The 18,700-nt window shown below is 46.6% G+C and overlaps 1 protein-coding gene across 3 annotated transcripts in view; it reads left to right on the forward strand.

Moving 5' to 3' along the window:
- Positions 1-18,700, forward strand: part of dnaaf11 (dynein axonemal assembly factor 11) — a 129,134-nt gene that overhangs the window by 57,926 nt on the left and 52,508 nt on the right. For all 3 annotated transcript variants that reach the window (XM_070892746.1, XM_070892761.1, XM_070892753.1), the window contains 3 exons: positions 3,871-4,103; positions 15,532-15,723; positions 17,446-17,520. In XM_070892746.1, coding sequence (XP_070748847.1) covers positions 3,871-4,103; positions 15,532-15,723; positions 17,446-17,520 — 500 coding nt within the window. The remainder of the gene's footprint in view (positions 1-3,870; positions 4,104-15,531; positions 15,724-17,445; positions 17,521-18,700) is intronic.

The raw sequence follows: 18,700 nt of genomic DNA on the forward strand, positions 1-18,700 counted from the left end.
TGAATTCCTCGACGTCTATTTCCACTGTCTTCCATTGTCATAACTTCCCCAATTTTTAACTGGGTGAAGACCAATTTCAGTGGAATGAGAATAGATCTGGCCCAGGTAAACTGGAATCAAAGATTGGCAGGCAAAACTGTAATGGAACAATGGGCTGCCTTTAAAGGGGAAATAGTTCAGATACAGTTGCGATCCATTCCCACTAGGGGGAAAGGCAGGGCAATTAAAGTCAGGGCTTCCTGGATGACGAAACAGGTAGAGAATATGATGAAGCAGAAAAAGAGTGTGTATGACAAATGTCAGGTTGCTAATACATCTGAGGCTACATATAGAAAGGTCAGAGGAGATGTGAAAAAGAAAATTTGAGGGGCAAAGAGAGGGTATGAGAATAGACTGGCAGCCAACATAAAAGATAATCCAAAAGTCTTCTATAGTCATATCAATAGTAAAAGGGCAGTCAGAGGAGGGGTGGGGCTAATTAGGGACCAAAAATGAGACCTATGCATGGAGGCAGAAGGTATGGCTGAATACTTTGCAACTGTCTTCACCAAGGAAGAGGATGCTGCCATAGACATAGTGAAGACAATTGATAAGATAAAAATTGATAAAGAGGAGGTATTACAAAGGCTGGCTGTACCTAAGGTAGATAAATCACCAGGAGCGGATGGGATGCATCCTAGGATGCTGAGGGAATTGAGGGTGGAAATTGCAGAAATACTGGACATAATATTCCAATCCTCCATAGATAGTTGTACAGGGCCTTGGTGAGGCTACACCTGGAGTATTGTGTACAATTTTGGTCTCCTAACTTGAGGAAGGACATTCTTGCTTTTGAGGGAGTGCAGCGAAGGTTCACCAGAATGATTCCCGGGATGGCGGGACTGACTTACCAAGAAAGACTGGATCATCTGGGCTTGTATTCACTGGAGTTCAGAAGAATGAGAGGGGACCTCATAGAAACGTTTAAAATTCTGACGGGTTTAGACAGGTTAGATGCAGGAAGAATGTTCCCAATGTTGGGGAAGTCCAGAACCAGGGGTCACAGTCTGAGGATAAGGGGTAAGCCATTTAGGACCGAGATGAGGAGAAACTTCTTCACCCAGAGAGTGGTGAACCTGTGGAATTCTCTACCACAGAAAGTAGTTGAGGCCAATTCACTAAATATATTCAAAAGGGAGTTAGATGAAGTCCTTACTACTCGGGGGATCAAGGGTTATGGCGAGAAAGCAGGAAGGGGGTACTGAAGTTTCATGTTCAGCCATGAACTCATTGAATGGTGGTGCAGGCTAGAAGGGCTGAATGGTCTGCTCCTGCACCTATTTTCTATGTTTCTATACGGGCATGATGCCACAGGACTGTAGAATTGCAAATGTTATACCATTGTTCAAAAATGGGTGTAATGATAAATCCAGCAACTACAGGCTAGTCAGTTTAACCTCGGTAGTGGAGAAGCTTTTAGAAACAGTAATCTGGGACAAAATTAACAGTCACTTGGATAGGTGTGGATTAATAGGTGGGTTCTGGAATGCATTGCCTGAAAGAGTGATGGAGACAGACTCAATCTTATCTTTCAAAAGGGAGTTGGATAAGTATCTGAAGGGAAAAATATTGCAGGGCTATGAGGAAAGGGTAGGGAGTGGGACTAGCTGAGTCAGCATGGGCTTAACGGACCGAATGGTCGCCTTCCGTGCTATAACCTTTCTATGATTCTGTGATTCTAAGCATGAGAATTCTTCCCAGCTTAGTAGAAAGGATGATGCTGACACCAACCTACACAAGCTCTCGCAGGTCGGGGCGTCCACGCTGCTCCCTGGGCCGCACGCCGCTCCTTTTATGGCCCTGACCTGCCGCTGATGGTCTCTCGCAGGCCGGGGCACGGAGGCCTCGACCTGCGAGAAACCATCAGTGGCAGGTTGGGGCCATAAAAGGAGCGACATGTGGCCCAAGGAGCAGCGTGGAGGCCCCGATCTGCGAGAAACCATCAGCAGCAGGTCGGGGTCATAAAAGGAGCGGCGTTTGGCCCAGGGAGCAGCGTGGAGGCCACTACAAGGTACAGCGCGAGCTGGTGCAGGAGGGCAACGGCAGCGAAGAATGGCGTCAGCAAGGTCCAGGTTGGTGATTGGAGCGTGGGCAGATGCAGCAGGAGCGGCGAGATCGGGGCAAAGGAGCTGTGAGATACTATGGAGGGATGTGATCGGGGTCCAGGGGAGGCGTGAGTTCGGGGCCAGGGGCCCAGGGGCAACACGGGCCAGCCCACACTGCGATATGTGTGCGCGCTAGGTCTGTGCAGCAGAGTAGGTCTCTAGTTGTCTTGGGTAATCCTTGTCACCGGACCAAGACCTAGCTTTATCAAGCCCATGTGGTGGCTGGTGTGCAATGGCCACCACACATTAAAAAAATCCACGCACAGGCATCTTGCACCCTTGAGGATGTAGTTCAGGTTCTTCATTCGAAACACCTGTGAACTCATCCTTGGAAGCAAGTCATCCTCGTTTCGAGGTACTGCCTATGATGATGATGACACTAGCTCTGGCAGAGTGAACAGAGAATCTGATGCCCTCACTGGTGCTCACATGAGGCAGCAAACATTAATTTCGCTGTAGCTATGTGGAGGCCAATTCTTGGATCAACATGTACAGGGTTAATTTTGGTGCAATCTGCAAAGCATCAACAAGTATTTAGGCCAGGTATTGTCGTCAAGATGTGGCAGCCTCATTGTTTGTGAAGGAATTAATAAAAATATCAAATTCTCTTTGATATGGTCTCAGTCTATATATATTATATATGCTCTGTCCTAGCCCACTCCTTTTATTATGTCAGTGTGCTGCTCGGTCCAAGGTTCAATCTGCTTGCTCTGGATAAAGAACTGAAGGTGAGAGTAGGGTTTGGTATACAACAGAGATCACACAACTGTTCAAGGCACAATTTAGTGAAAGAATTAATGTTCAAAATGATTGCCTCATGTAGCCAGTGGCAAATATCCCATTGTATGTGGATGTTAAGGGGTTGAAATTTGACATCACCCCTTTTGGGGGCTGTAACCGAGGCGAGGCGGGACTTTCTGTGCCCAGCATGGAAGTCCCGCCCCAGCTGCAAAATTGGGGGGCACAATGTTGGGTGCTCCACTTCCTCCTGGGTTGGGTCCAGGGCGATAAGCGCTCAAATTTTCAGTGGCCGCGTAGTGCTGGCGCGAGCACAGGACCCTCCTCTTCGGTTAAAGGGGAGGGCACGCTACGAGCTCTGCATTAGGGCAAGGTTCCTCCACTACGCCACCGGGGATGCAGGGTTCCACGGTCACAGCCCAGCACAGAAGCTGAGTGCCTAGCTGCACCATCGCAGCACGGACCCCGTGAACTAGACAGCGAAAGACCGAACTGGTAAGTCAGCCAGGGAAAAAAATGGCACCGCGCACCTCCCCTTTAATTTTCGCTCTGCGAGCGGAGTGTGGCCCAGTTCGCGACTTGCAAGGCTGGTGCTGACATCGCCCGCTGCCCAATTTCCACTGTGGTGCGATAAACAGATCACTGCGCACGGTGATGACACCATCATCGCCGGTGCAGTGGCTCAGGGTAGTACCGGCGGGAACGGATTGCTGCCAGTTTTGCGCCTACGCTAACTCCCGCGCAATTTCGCAGGAGCCGGTAGCGTCCTCCCCCGTCAAGAAATCATTTGCACCTCCCGGAGGCGCTAACGATGTGAATTTCTCCCCCAAAATGTCAAACAGAGAGTCTTTACCAAATGCAGAGAATATAGCATTTTCATCTGACCATTTGATTGCTGTTGCTAGATTTTACGCAGTTACAGAAACATTAATCTTGACTCAAATTATGGTTTATGACCACTCTATTCTTGCTACTTCTTGATCTGCAGTGGTTAGATGGAAAAGAAATCACTCGTTCTGAACAGATCCAAGCACTGCAGGATTATCCAATAGTACATCAACAAATACTGGAGCAACAGCAGGCTTATGTCCTGAAAAGAACGAAGGAGAAAGAAGAATCGCAGAACAATTTAGAAGAGAAAGAGAATAATGAGAAAGCTGGAAAAAAGAAGCAAAGTCCTGGCTTTGATGGACAGCGCTATACTGATATCAACAACACCATGTGTGTAAAATTTTATTCGTACTTTTATGAAGGGGGATTATGTTTTTTTGTTCGTTTGATTGAATCAGTGCAGTGTATAGTACTAAATCATACAATCATAGAATGATACTGTTGTGTATGGAGAAAGAGTCAGACTGAACACTGTGAGCTCAAAGTAAAGTGTGATCTTAGTCTTTTATTACAGGTCTCCAGAGTGCCTCTCCAACCTGTGAAGCACTCTTAAATACTTGTGCTCCCAAGGGATTATGGGATCCGTTGGGACTCCGGGGAATGAGCCCTCCGGTGGCTGTACAGAGTAAATACAAATCCACATATATAACAATATTCCCCCCCCCCCCCCCAAAGTCAATAGTGTAACTATTTACAATGTGAGTCGATCTGAACATAACATAAGAACATAAGAATTAGGAACAGGAGTAGGCCATCTAGCCCCTCGAGCCTGCTCCGCCATTCAATAAGATCATGGCTGATCTGGCCGTGGACTCAGCTCCACTTACCCCGCCCGCTCCCCGTAACCCTTAATTCCCTTATTGGTTAAAAATCTATCTGTCTGTGACTTGAATACATTCAATGAGCTAGCCTGAACTGCTTCCTTGGGCAGAGAATGCCACAGATTCACAACCCTCTGGGAGAAGAAATTCCTTCTCAACTTGGTTTTAAATGGGCTCCCCCGTATTTTGAGGCTGTGCCCCCTAGTTCTAGTCTCCCCGACCAGTGGAAACAACCTCTCCGCTTTTATCTTGTCTATCCCTTTCATTTTTTTAAATGTTTCTATAAGATCACCCCTAATCCTTCTGAACTCCAACGAGTAAAGACCCAGTCTACTCAATCCATCATCATAAGGTAACCCCCTCATCTCCGGAATCAGCCTAGTGAATCGTCTCTGTACCCCCTCCAAAGCCAGTATATCCTTCCTTAAGTAAGGTGACCAAAACTGTCGCATTACTCCAGGTGCAGCCTTACTAATACCCTATACAGTTGCAGCAGGACCTCCCTCCTTTTGTACTCCATCCCTCTCGCAATGAAGGCCAACATTCCATTCGCCTTCCTGATTACCTGCTGCACCTGCAAACTAACTTTTTGGGATTCATGCACAAGGACCCCCCCAGGTCCCTCTGCACCTCAGCATGCTGTAATTTCTCCCCATTCAAATAATATTCCCTTTTACTGTTTTTTTTCCCCAAGGTGGATGATGATCTGGGGCCCTTCTTGTCCTGGTTGATCGTCTCGGTGTGAAAGCTGGTGTTGTTGAATCATTTGTTGGCCCTCGCTGGGCTGCTGTGCAACTGGCCTTGCTGGGCTGCCTGGTGTGTTGGGCCCTGCTGGGCTGCTGTGGATGATGGGTTCTGCTTCGTGGTCAACCGTGGTGTTGGTTGCCACTGGTGTGTGTGTTGGGGGATCAAAAAAGATAGAGTCCAAGGTGGGTTGCTCAGGGTAGTCCGTAAATCTGAGTTTGATTTGGTCCAAGTGTTTCCGGTGACTGAGTCCATTTGAAAGTTTGAAACACCCTGCTCCCCTCTTTGGCCACGACTGTGCCGGGAAGCCACTTGGGACCTTGTCCATAATTTAATACAAATACAGGATCATTGACTTCAATCTCGCGTAACACATTTGCGCTATCATGGTACGCACTTTGTTGAAGCTGCCTACTCTCTACCTGTTCATGTAGATCAGGGTGAACTAACGAGAGTCTTGTCTTAAGTGCTCATTTCATGAGCAGTTCAACAGATGGGATCCCAGTGAGTGAGTGGGGTCTCGTGCGGTAGCTAAGCAGGACTCGGGATGGCGAGTCTGCAGTGAGTCTTCAGTTACCCTCTTCAAGCCTTGCTTGATGGTTTGCACTGCTCCCTCTGCCTGACCATTAGACGCTGGTTGAAACGGGGCAGATGTGACATGTTTGATTCCGTTATAGGTCATGAATTCTTTGAACTCAGCACTGGTAAAACATGGCCCGTTGTTGCTCACCAGGACATCGGGTAAGCCGTGTGTGGCAAACGTGGCCCGCAGGCTTTCAGTGATGGCAGCGGACGTGCTAGCCGACATTATGTCATATTCAATCCACTTGGAATACGCGTCTACCACAACAAGGAACATTTTACCGAAGAATGGGCCTGCATAGTCAACGTGTACCCTAGACCACGGTTTGGAGGGCCAAGACCATAAACTTAGCGGCGGCGCCTCCCTGGGTACATTGCTTAACTGCGAGCATGTATTACATCTGTGAACGCAGGACTCTAAGTCCACATCGATACACACGTGGGATCTGGCTATCGCTTTCATCATTACGATGCCTGGGTGGGTACTGTAGAGGCCATTGATGAAGGTGCCTGCCCTTCTTGGGGACCACAACTCGATTGCCCCACAGAAAGCAGTCTGCCTGTATAGACATTTCATCTTTGCGCCGCTGGAACGGCTTTATCTCTTCCTGCATTTCCACCGGGACACTGGACCAGCTCTCGTGAAGCACACTGCTTTTGACTAGAGATAATAAGGGGTCCTGGCTTGTCCAGGTTTTTGATCTGCCGGGCAGTGACGGGTGATTGCTCACTCTCAAATGCTTCCATACCATGGCTAGATCTGCGGGCTGCGCCATTTCCAACCCCATGGTGGGCAATGGCAGCCTACTGAGAGCATCGGCGCAGTTTTCTGTGCCTGGCCTGTGGCGGATGGCATAGTTGTATGCGGACAACATGAGCGCCCATCTCTGGATGCGAGCCGATGCATTGGTATTTATCCCTTTACTCTCGGAAAACAGGGATATAAGTGTCTTATGGTCAGTTTCCAATTCGAATTTTAGCCCAAACAGGTATTGATGCATTTTCTTTACCCCATAGACACACGCTAACGCTTCTTTTTCAATCATGCTGCAGGCTCTCTCAGCCTTAGACAGACTCCTAGATGCATAAGCAACCGGTTGCAGTTTCCCAAAATCATTAGCTTGTTGCAATACACACCCGATGCCATATAACAACGCATCACATGCTAGTACCAAACACTTACATGGATCATACAACACAAGCAATTTGTTTGAGCATAACAATTTTCTCGCTTTTACAAAGGCATTTTCTTGGCTTTTGCCCTAAACCCATTCGCACCCTTTTCATAGTAAGACATGCAGTGGTTCTAGTAGGGTGCTGAGACCCGGTAAGAAGTTACCAAAGTAGTTCAGGAGTCCCAGAAATGACCGCAGCTCCGTCACGTTCTGTGGCCTCGGTGCGTTCTCGATTGCGTCCGTCTTCGCGTGGTGCGCCTGATGCCGTCTGCCGCAATCCTCCTTCCCAGGAAAACACACTTCGAGCATTTTAACCTGAGCCCCACGCAGTTGAGTCGACTAAGAACCTCCTCCAGGTTCTGCAGGTGCTCGACTGTGTTCCGACCTGTGACCAAGATGTCGTCCTGGAAGACCATGGTGTGCGGGACTGACTTCAGTAAACTTTCCATGTTTCTCTGGAATGTCGTCGCCGCTGATTGGATTCCAAACGGGCATCTGTTATAAACAAAAAGACCTTTGTGCGTGTTGATGCAGGTGAGGGCCTTCGAGGATTCCTCCAGTTCCTGCGTCATGTAGGCGAAGTCAGATCCAGCTTCGTGAATGTCTTTCCTCCCGCCAGCGTTGCAAAGAGGTCGTCGGCTTTTGGTAGTGGGTATTGGTCCTGCAGGGAGAAACGATTGATAGTTACTTTGTAATCGCCACAGATTCTGACGGTGCCGTCTCCCTTGAGGACTGGGACAATAGGACTGGCCCATTCGCTGAACTCGATCGGTGAAATGATGCCCTCTCGTTGCAGCCGGTCTAGCTCGATCTCTACCCTTTCTTTCATCATGTACGGTACTGCTCTCGCCTTGTAATGGATGGGTCGCGCCCTTGGAATTAGGTGGATCTGCACTTTTGCTCCTTGGAATTTCCCGATGCCTGGTTCGAACAGCGAAGGAAATTTGTTTAAGACCTGGGCACACGAAGTGTCGTCAGCGGGTGATAGCGCTCGGATGTCGTCCCAGTTCCAGCGTATTTTTCCCAGCCAGCTCCTGCCGAGCAGCGTGGAACCATTGCCCGGTACCACCCAGAGTGGTAGCTTGTGCACCGCTCCATCGTACGAGACATTTACGGTAGCACTGCCGATTACAGGAATCAGTTCTTTTGTGTAAGTTCTTAGTCTCATGCGAACTGGAGTTAAGACTGGCCTTGAGGCCTTGTTGCACGACAACCTTTCGAAAGTCTTTTTGCCCATGATGGACTGGCTCACACCTGTGTCCAGCTCCATTGACACCGGGAGTCCATTTAGTTCAATATTCAGCATTATCGGGGGACAATTTGTGGTGAATGTGTGCACCCCATGTACCTCTGCCTCCTCTATCTGAGGCTCTGGTTCATAGTGATCCTCCATGGATCTGTCCTCCTCTGCAACGTGGTGGTTTGCAGGTTTAACAGGCTTAGCAGCTCGCCTGCACACTCGTTGGAGGTGTCCCATTGTTCCACAGCCCTTGCAAAGATATCCTTTGAATCGGCATGAATGGAAACGATGATCACCCCCGCAGCGCCAGCAAGGTGTTAATGGCCTTGCATTCATCACCCTTGATGGTAGACTCTGAGACATCTGCGGACGTGTAGCTGCAGGTATGTGTGACCTGCCCTGTACGTTACGATTCGAAAACAACATCACTTTATTCACAGTACTTGTAGCAGCACTTGTGTGCTGAGAGATTTGCTTCGTATTGTCACCGGTGGCAATGAACGCCTGGGCTATCACTATGGCCTTACTCAAGGTTGGGGTCTCTACAGTCAAAAGTTTGCAAAGTATGGTTTCGTGGCCAATGCCAAGTACGAAAAAGTCTCTGAGCATGTGCTCCAAATGTCCTTCAAATTCGCAATGTCCTGCAAGGCGTCTCAGCTCGGCGACATAACTCACCACTTCCTGGCCTTCAGACCTTTTGTAGGTGTAGAACCGGTACCTCACCATCAGAACGCTTTCCTTCGGGTTCACATGCTCTCGGACCAGTGTTGACAAATCGTCGTACGATTTCTCCGTGGGTTTCGCTGGAGTGAGCAGATTCTTCATGAGGCCATAGGTTGGTGCCGCACAGGCAGTGAGGAGGATTGCTCTACATTTGGAAGCGCTCTCTTCCCCATCTAGCTCGTTGGCCACGAAGTATTGGTGGAGTCGCTCCACAAAAGTTGCCCAATCATCTCCCTCCGAAAATTTCTCCAGGATGCCCACTGTTCTCTGCATCTTTGGGTTCGCTATCTGTATCTTGTCACCAGTTGTTGTGTTTGGAGAAAGAGTCAGACTAAACACTATAAGCTCAAAGTAAAGTGTGAGCTTCGTCTTTTATTGCAGGTCTCCAGAGTACCTCTCCAACCTGTGAAGCCTTCTTAAATACCTGTGTTCTCAAGGGATTATGTGATCCCTTGGGACTCCAGGGAATGAGCCCTCTGGTGGCTGTACTGAGTAAATACAAGTCCGGATATATAACAGCTACTGCATCGAAGGAGGCCATTCAACCCATTGTGCTTGTGCCGGCTCTTTGAACGAGCGATCCAATTTGTCCCACTTCCCTGCTCTTTCCCCATAGCCCTGCAAGTTTTCCTCCTTCAGCCAATTCCTTTTTGAAATTTATTATTAAATCCACTTCCACCACCCTTTCAGGCAGTGCATGGAGATAACCACTTGCTGTGTGAAACATTTTTTCCTCATGTCGCCTCTGGTTCTTTTGCCAATTACCTTAAATCTGTGTCCTCTGCTTACTGATCCTTCTGCCACTGGAAACAGTTTCTCCTTATTTACTCTTATCAAAACCCTTCATAATTTCCACCCTTACTTCCCTCAGTAACCTAGGAGATGCATCCAATCCAGACCAGGTAACTTTTCTACTTTGAACACTGCCAACCCTTTAAGGACCTCCTCTTTACCTATTTTTAGCCTATCCAATTTCTCTACTACCTCCTCATTTACTGTGACATTGACAGCAACCCCTCCTTTAATGAAGGCACATGCAAAGTACTCAATTAGTACCGCAGCCTCCACATGAAGATCTGATTTTTGATCCCCAATCGGCCCCACCCTTTCTTTGACATTTTTACTATTTATAACTGCATAAAAGACTTTTGGGTTCCCTTTTATGTTAACCACTAATCCATTCTCATTTATTCTCTTTGACCCTCTTGTTACTTTTTTCAGTTCTCCTCTGTACCTTTTGTATTCAGCTTGGTTCCAATGTTCCCTCTTTTTTGGGTTGGTCCAGCCTGTTCAAAAATCCGTACATGCACGGTTTTTGCATTTAAAATCCGGTGAGCCGGCTGTGCGGGAGCTCCAGCGCCCACGTGGCCGCGCAGCTTAAAGGGAACATTGCTTAGTTCTCTATTGAATTTTGTACCTGACATTTACCATAAGCATCCTTTTTCTGTTTCATTTTAATCTCTAATGCCCAGAATTTGCGGTCAGCGGCGAAGCAAAGGAGTTCGCCGCTGGCCCCGAAGAAAGTTGCTCATGATCTCTGTGGAGAGAAGTTAGTCTTTTTCATAAGTGATTTCAGTGCAGTATAGTGGGGATTCCCTAGTGCAATCTGCTGTGACATCAACAAGTTGTTTAAGTAGCCAATTACATAAGAACATAAGAAATAGGAGCCAGTGTAGGCCGTTTGGCACTTCGAGCCTGCTCCCCCATTCAGCACGATCATGGCTGATCTACCTCAACTTCACCTTCCCGCACTATCCCCATATCTCTTAATTCCCTTAGTTCCCCAAAATTGATTGAGCTCTGTCTTGAATATACTCAACGACTGAGTATCGACAGCTCCCTGGGGTGGAGAATTTCAAAGATTCACAACTCTTTGAAACAAGAAATGTTTCCTCATGTCAGTCCTAAATGGCTGACCCCTTATTCTGAGACTATGACCTCATGTTCTAGATTGCCCAGCCAGGAGATACATTTTCTCAGCATTAACCCTGTCAAACCCCTTCAGAATTTTATATATTTTAATTAGATCACCTATCATTCTTCTAAACATTGCAGAATTCTCATGGACAGGGAACCAGGAAATGAGAACCTGCCTTAATCCCGACTTTACAAAAATGTTACAGAGAGCAAATGTTACAGAGAGAAAGATTGGGGCTCGGGCATTGGGAAAAAGGTAGAACCTGAATTATCATGAGCAAACTTTAAAAAAAAACCTTATCCATGTTGTATTTAAATATCTCCTCCTACTAGTCCACTGTTTGATCTGCCATTTTTGCCAACCAATTAAAAAGGACATGAGTAATAAAAGCAGGAGTAGGCCATTTGACACCTCGAGCCTGCTCTGCCATTTAATAAGATCATGGCTGATCGGATTGTGGACTCAGTTCCACTTCCCCGCCCGCTCCCTATAACCCTTTATTCCTTTATTGCTCAAAAATCTGTCTATCTCCACGTTAAATATATTCAATGACCCAGCCTCCACAGCTCTCTGGGGCAAAGAATTCCACAGATTTACAACCCTCTGAGAGAAGAAATTCCTCCACATCTCAGTTTTAAATGGGCGGCCCCTTATTCTGAGACTATGTCCCCTAGTTTTAGTTTCCCCTATGAGTGGAAATATCCTCTCTGCATCCAACTTGTCGAACCCTCTCATGGGGCCCAAGTTTCCACACGCGCCTACAACGGTGCAGTCCCGACCTGGACGCCCGTTTTTTGCGCCACAAAGTGCGCCTAAAAAAATCCTCGGTATTCTCCACCTCCTTGCAGGTCCTCTGGCCCTCGGCGCGGCGCAGCACGAGCTGTGGGGGGGCGGAGCCAGGTCCCTGCGCTGAAAACAGTGCCGGGACCTCTGCACATGTGCGCTACAGTGGCTCCAGGCGCCGAACTGTGTGGGAGGGGCCCGAAGCACGCAGCCCCTAGCCCTGGCTGAATGGCCTCACTGGGGCTGCGTGAATAAGGCTCCTCCCACGGCCAGCTCCTGCTTCCCCCCCCCCCCCCGACGAGACCCGACACCCGCTCCCCGCCCCACCCTGCCTCCGGACCAGACCCGACACCCGCTTCCCCCCCCCCCCCCCCGCCTCCGGACCAGACCCGACACCCGCTCCCCGCCCCCCCCCCCCGCCTCCGGACCAGACCCGACACCCGCTTCCCCCCCCCCTGCCTCCGGACCAGACCCGACACCCGCTCCCCGCCCCCCCCCCCCCCCCCCCCCCTCCGGACCAGACCCGACACCCGCTCCTCCCCCCCCCCCCCCCCCCCCGACTGGACCCGACCCGAGCTCCTGTTCCCGCCTCCCCGACTGGACCCGACCAGACCCACGCTCCTGTTCCCGCTCCCCACCCCCCCCGAATGGACCCGACCCGACCCGCGCTCGTGTTCCCGCTCCGCCCCCCCCCCCCCGCCCCCTGACTGGACCCGAGCTCCTGTTCCCGCTCCCTGCCCCCCCGACTGGACCTGACCCGACCCGCGCTCCTGTTCCCGCTCCGCCCCCCCCCCCCCCCCCCGACTCCCGACTGGACCGGACCCGACCCGACCCGCGCTCCCGCCCCCCCGACCCGACCCGACCCCCCCCCACTGGACCCGACCCGACTCCCGCTCCCGGACTGGATCCGACCTGACCTCCCCCCCTCTCTCTCTCCCTCCCTCCCCCCCTCTCTCTCTCCCTCCCTCCCCCCTCTCTCTCTCCCCCTCTCTCTCTCCCTCTCCCTCTCTCTCTCTCTCTCCCTCTCCCTCTCCCTCTCCCTCTCCCTCTCCCTCTCCCTCTCCCTCTCCCTCTCCCTCTCCCTCTCTCTCTCTCTCTCTCTCTCTCTCTCTCTCTCTCTCTCCCCCTCTCTCTCCCTCCCTCCCCCTCTCTTCCCCCCCCCCTCCCCCCTCTCTCCCCTCCCTCTCTCCCCCGAACCGAACCGAACTTCCCCGACCCGACCCGACCCAACCCAACGCCACCTACCTGTAAATCTGGTGCTGGGGACGGGCCCTGCCCGAAGTCTCGGGCCGGCCCGTTCAGCCTTCGGTCCCGAAAGGCCTGCCTGAAGCACTTTCACACAGGTAGGAAGATGGTTTATTTAATCTTTTCTTTGCTTATAAATGTTTATTCAGGTTGAATTTATTTGTATAATATTTGTATAAGTATAAATAAGGATTTATTATAGAATTTAATGACTTCCCTTCCCCCCCCCACCTCGTTCTGGACGCCTAATTTGTAACCTGCGCCTGATTTTTTTAATGTGTAGAACAGGTTTTTTCAGTTCTACAAAAATCTTCACTTGCTCCATTCTACTTTAGTTTGGAGTACGTTTTCACTGTGGAAACTTTGAAATCAGGCGTCAGTGGCCGGACACGCCCCCTTTTGAAGAAAAAATTCTGTTCCAAAGTAAAACTGTCCTACCTGACTAGAACTGCAGAAAAAAAAATGTGGAGAATTGCGATTTCTAAGATAGTCCGTTCTCCATCAGTTGCTCCTAAAAATCAGGCGCAAATCATGTGGAAACTTGGGCCCATGATCTTATATGTTTCGATCAGATCACCACTCATTCTTCTGAGCTCCAATGAGTATAGTCTCAACCTACTCAACCTTATCTCCGGAATTAACCTAGTGAACTTTCTCTGAACAGCCTCCAATGCAAGTATATCCTTCCTTAAATACGTAGACCAAAACTGCATGCAGTACTCTAGGTGTGGCCTCACCAATACCCTGTATAGTTGTAGCCGGACTTAGAAACATAGAAAATAGGTGCAGGAGAAAGCCATTCAGCCCTTCGAGCCATTCAATATGATCATGGCTGATCATGCAACTTCAGTACCCCATTCCTGCTTTATCTCCATATCCTTTGATCCCTTTAGCCACAAGGGCCATTTCTAACTCTCTTTTGAATATATCTAACGATTGGCCTCAACAACTTTCTGTGGTAGGGAATTCCACAGGTTCACAATTCTCTGAATGAAGAAGTTTCTCCTCATCTCGGTCCTAAATGGCTTACCCCTTATCCTTAGACTGTGACCCCTGGTTCTGGACTTCCCCAACATCGGGAATATTCTTCCTGCATCTAACCTGTCCAATCCTGTCAGAATTTTATATGTTTCAACTAGATCCCCTCTTATTCTTCTAAATTTCAGTGAACATAAGCCTAGTCGATCCAATCTTTCTTCATATGTCAGTCCTGCCATCCTGGGAATCAGTCTGGTGAACCTTCACTGCACTCCCTCAATAGCAAGAATGTCCTTCCTCAGATTAGGAGACCAAAACTGTACACAATATTCCAGGTGTGGCCTCTCTGCTTTTATACTCTATCCCCCTTACAGTAAAGGCCAACATTCCATTTGCCTTCCTGATTACTTGCTGTACCTGCATACTAACTGTTTATGTTTCATGCCTAGGTCCCTCTGCACTGAAGCACTTTGCAATTTTTTTCCATTTAAATTATAAATTGCTTTTCTATTTTTACTGCCAAGTGGATAACTTCACATTTTCCTACATTATACTCCATCTGCCAAATTTTTGTCCACTCACTTAGCATCCCACTAGTTATTATTTGCCAACCGGAAAATGACCCGTTTATCCCGACTCTCTGTTTTCTGTTAGTTAGCCAATCCTCAGTCCATGCTAATATATTACCCAACCCCGTGAACTTATATCTTGTTCAGTAACCTTTTATGTGGCACCATATTGAATGCCTTCTGGAAATCCAAATACACCACATCCACTGGTTCCCCCTTATCCACCCTGCTCGTTGCATCCTCAAAGAACTCAGCAAATTTGTCAAACATGACTTCCCTTTCATAAAACCATGCTGACTCTGCTTGATTGAATTATGCTTTTCCAAATGTCCTGCTACTGCTTCCTTAATAATGGACTCCTAGTCTCGGTCACCTTCCATACTACTGAAATTAGCTAATTCAATACCAGTAAATTTATCCTGAACTCCTCTTTTTTTCTTTCTTTATTTTCAACGTGAGACTAATTAGGTTATGGTCACTATTTCCCCAGGTATTTGCTTACTCTTAGGTCACTCACTTGCCTTGCTTTTCTTTCTTGGAACTAAATCTAGCACTGCACCCTTCCTTGTTGGACATGTTTAAATTGTTTAAAGATGATTACAATATTTTAACAATACAGGTAGGTACATGAGATCTGAAATGAATGTTATTTCGAGAACAAGGAAAATTTATTGTATCTTGATTCCACATGTCAAGAGTCTTTTCCTCCAAAAAAGAAAATGATCTTCAACACCAAATCACAACTCCTGCAGATCAACTAAATAACTCTGAGTTCAGTGCTTTAAATTTCTAGCTGACCTCGAGTAGCCTTTTGTCACTAATAGTTTTTCCATTAAGATGCCAGGTTATCAGATTATAAATTAGTCATCCCTATTTTATTAACAACAGTATAAAAAAAATTGATAGGTTTAACTTTTTTGTTTCTTCTGTTGAAAGCCCTATTGTGTCATTGTTATCTCTCATTTTTCTCTTTTGGTTAGACTTGACCACAGACAGAACACAGAGAATAAGCAAAGAAATAGCGATGGAGAAGAGGATAATGACAAAAAGAATATAGATGAAGATGAAATGAACAGGAAATTCTGGGAGGAACCTTCACAGTACACTCCTGAATCCAGACTGGAGACCCATAGATACATGGAGAAGCTTCGGGAATCGAAAGACAAGGACAAGTAACATTAGTATTCGTAAAAAGATTGCTATTTCAAACAGCTATTCAAATTCTTCTTTACTTTAAAGTGATTTGTCCAAGATTTAGGAAATAGGTTGTGCTTTATTTGTTTATGAAATCCAATGTTGTCTGAAAAATAACTAATGGATATGTTCATAATATCCAAATATCTACTTGCTCTGAAGATTTTGAGTACAACAGGTTTTGATTAACAGGAATAAAATCAATTCACTAGGGAGCCTGTGGAACTTGCAAAGTTTGTATCTTGTTTCTGTTTTTCTATGAAGAAATGCATGTATCCATTATTGAACCCCCACCCCCCTCCCTTTCTGCCAGTTCACCTCTATACTGGCTAAAATTCCATGGGCACCAGTTGCCCTCCAGTACCTTACATAAATAGTCACAAAATGCTGGCTGAGTGTTTTATCACGGGGGAAACTGCAACTGATCTAATACTAACCTAACCCAATGCCAACACATGCACTTCTATCAGGAGTTGCTGGCTACTGACTAGGAGTGGGGACCCCGGTTGATTTTTATTTTTACTTCTTCGCCTCACCACCAAGGGGACTCAAGTAGCACCACTTCTGCTTTCCTAGATATCCTTTTTAAAACCTATTTTATTTTCATGAACACTGGCTAAAACAACATACTGGATCTCTTTATTGGTGGAGGGGCTGTTACCTTGTGTTTTTTTGGCCCATTTAAAAGTCAAACAATACTTCTAAGTAAATGATTCAGAAATGCACTTCTAACTTAAATGTGTGTTTTCTTTCTTTTTCATGTCTTTATTTATTTTCCTTCTAATCTCATTTGTACTTGTGGAATACTTTTCAACAACTTCACTCTTATCATTTTTTTCTTTCGGATTGTTCAGTAATTGCCGTTCCCAGGTATTTTTCTGTGTTTTTATGCCTGCATAAGGTTACTTAATTCTCCCTCCCAGAATTAAATAAACACAGTCTTCTCCAAAGGTTGGTCAAGTTTCACAAAGCAAATTTTAAAACTGGTAGCTAGTCATTAAACAACCTTTCATTGTGATAGCTTGTTTATTGGTATTGTATGGATGAGAATTGGTATGATTTTAAATGCAGCATTAAATACAGGTAAATTTATAGATGAATTTATATGCATCACATTATCAGCGTTCAGTACCTGAGATTACTATGACTACAAAAAGTTTACAATTGCTATAATAATAAAAAGACACCACTTTCAATACAAAACAACTGTTCATGTAAACATCCATACAATTTTATTAGATAAAGTGGTGAGTCCTTCAGGCCAGGCATTCCCCTTGTTGTGATCACTGGTCAATGTTGCATTAGCAAACTGCCAATGGAGACACTATTATTGGTCTCTGTATCCCCATGTTTAGGAGAATAAAAAAAAATCAGCCAAGGTTCTTGCTAATTTCTGGCCAGTCACCTTCTACAAAGAAGGGCACATATTTAATAAACATTGAGTATTGATAGAATTGGCTAAATGTTTATCAACACATGCTGTTTATGCTTACTGGAAGGAAATCGACATTTGGGTGAGGAATAGGAGGGCAGCTGGTGCCTGTGAAACAATACATCAAGTGTAGGTCATCGCTTGCCAGAGAGAAGGGAAGAAATGGGAGGATAAAAATGAATGTTCTAGGATTTTTAATATTTGTTTTGACCAACTGCTGTTTAATTATATAGAAACGCTTTTATTGAATTTAGCATTTTCTTTGCAGAAATCAGAAAAAACAAAAACCGCAGCGAATGCTTATCACCCCTGAGGGACGAGTGCTGAATGTTAATGAGCCTAAGTATGTGACCTAATTATTCTACTGTCAAAATACAATTTTTATGTCTGACATGATCGAAAGTAAATTTTAATACTATTCACATGTTAACAATGCATTCTATAGCTGTACCTAACTGTGCTGCTTTAATTCAGATTAGCCCTCAACCCACTGTTAAAATAGTTTGAACTCTTAATGTGTGTAAGGAAATTATTGAATTAAGTTTTGGATTTTTTTAAAAGCAAGTGGTTTTCATATACACCTTTGTAATTGATGGAACTTTTGGATGAAACAGTCTTTAGCAGTGCCCCACAATACGATGATGCATGTGAAAGACAGCTTGTTAGCAAAATGAAAGCCCATGGGATAAAAGGAGCAGTAGCAGCATGGATATAGCATTGGTTAAGGGATCGAAAACAAGAGTTGTGGTGAATGGCTGTTATTCAGACTGGAGGGAGGTATAGAGCGGAGTTCCCCAAGGTTCAGTACTAGGACCACTGCTGTTTTTGATGTAAATTAATGATTTCGACTTCGGGGTTCAGGGCACAATTTTGAAATTTACAGATGACACGAAACTTGGAAGTCTAGTATGAAAACAGAAAATGCTGGAAATATTCAGCAGGTCAAGCAGCATCTGTGGAGAGAGAGAAAAAGAGTTAACATTTCAGGTCTGTAACCCTTCGTCAGAATTGGAACAAGTTAGAAATGTAACAGATTTTAACCAGGTGCAGAGGCAGGGAAAGCAGAGGGGCGGGAGGCAAGAACAGTCTGTGATAGGGTGGAATGCTGCAAATGGGAATGGCTGAATCATCAACAGCTGAAAAAATAGGGATTAAGGTTATGGTCTAAAATTGTTGAACTTGATGTTGAGTCCAGAAGGCCGCAAAGTGCCTAAAGATGAGGTGCTGTTCCTTGAGCTTACTTTGAGCTTCATTGCAACAGTGTAAGAGGCCAAGGATGGAGATATCAGAGTGGGAGTGGAGCGGAGAATTAAAGTAACCGGCAACCGGAAGCTTGAGATCATGCTTACGGACTGAACGGAGGTATTCTGCAAACTGGTCACCCAATCTGCGTTTGGTCTCCCCAATGTAGAGGAGACCACATCGTGAGCAGTGAATACAGTATACTAAATTGCAAGAAGTACAAGTAAATTGCCGTTTCACCTGGAAGAAATGTTTGGGGCCCTGGATAGTGGCAAGGGAGG

The sequence above is a fragment of the Pristiophorus japonicus genome, chromosome 1, assembly GCF_044704955.1.
Source record: "Pristiophorus japonicus isolate sPriJap1 chromosome 1, sPriJap1.hap1, whole genome shotgun sequence".
NCBI classification, from domain to species: Eukaryota; Metazoa; Chordata; class Chondrichthyes; family Pristiophoridae; genus Pristiophorus; species Pristiophorus japonicus.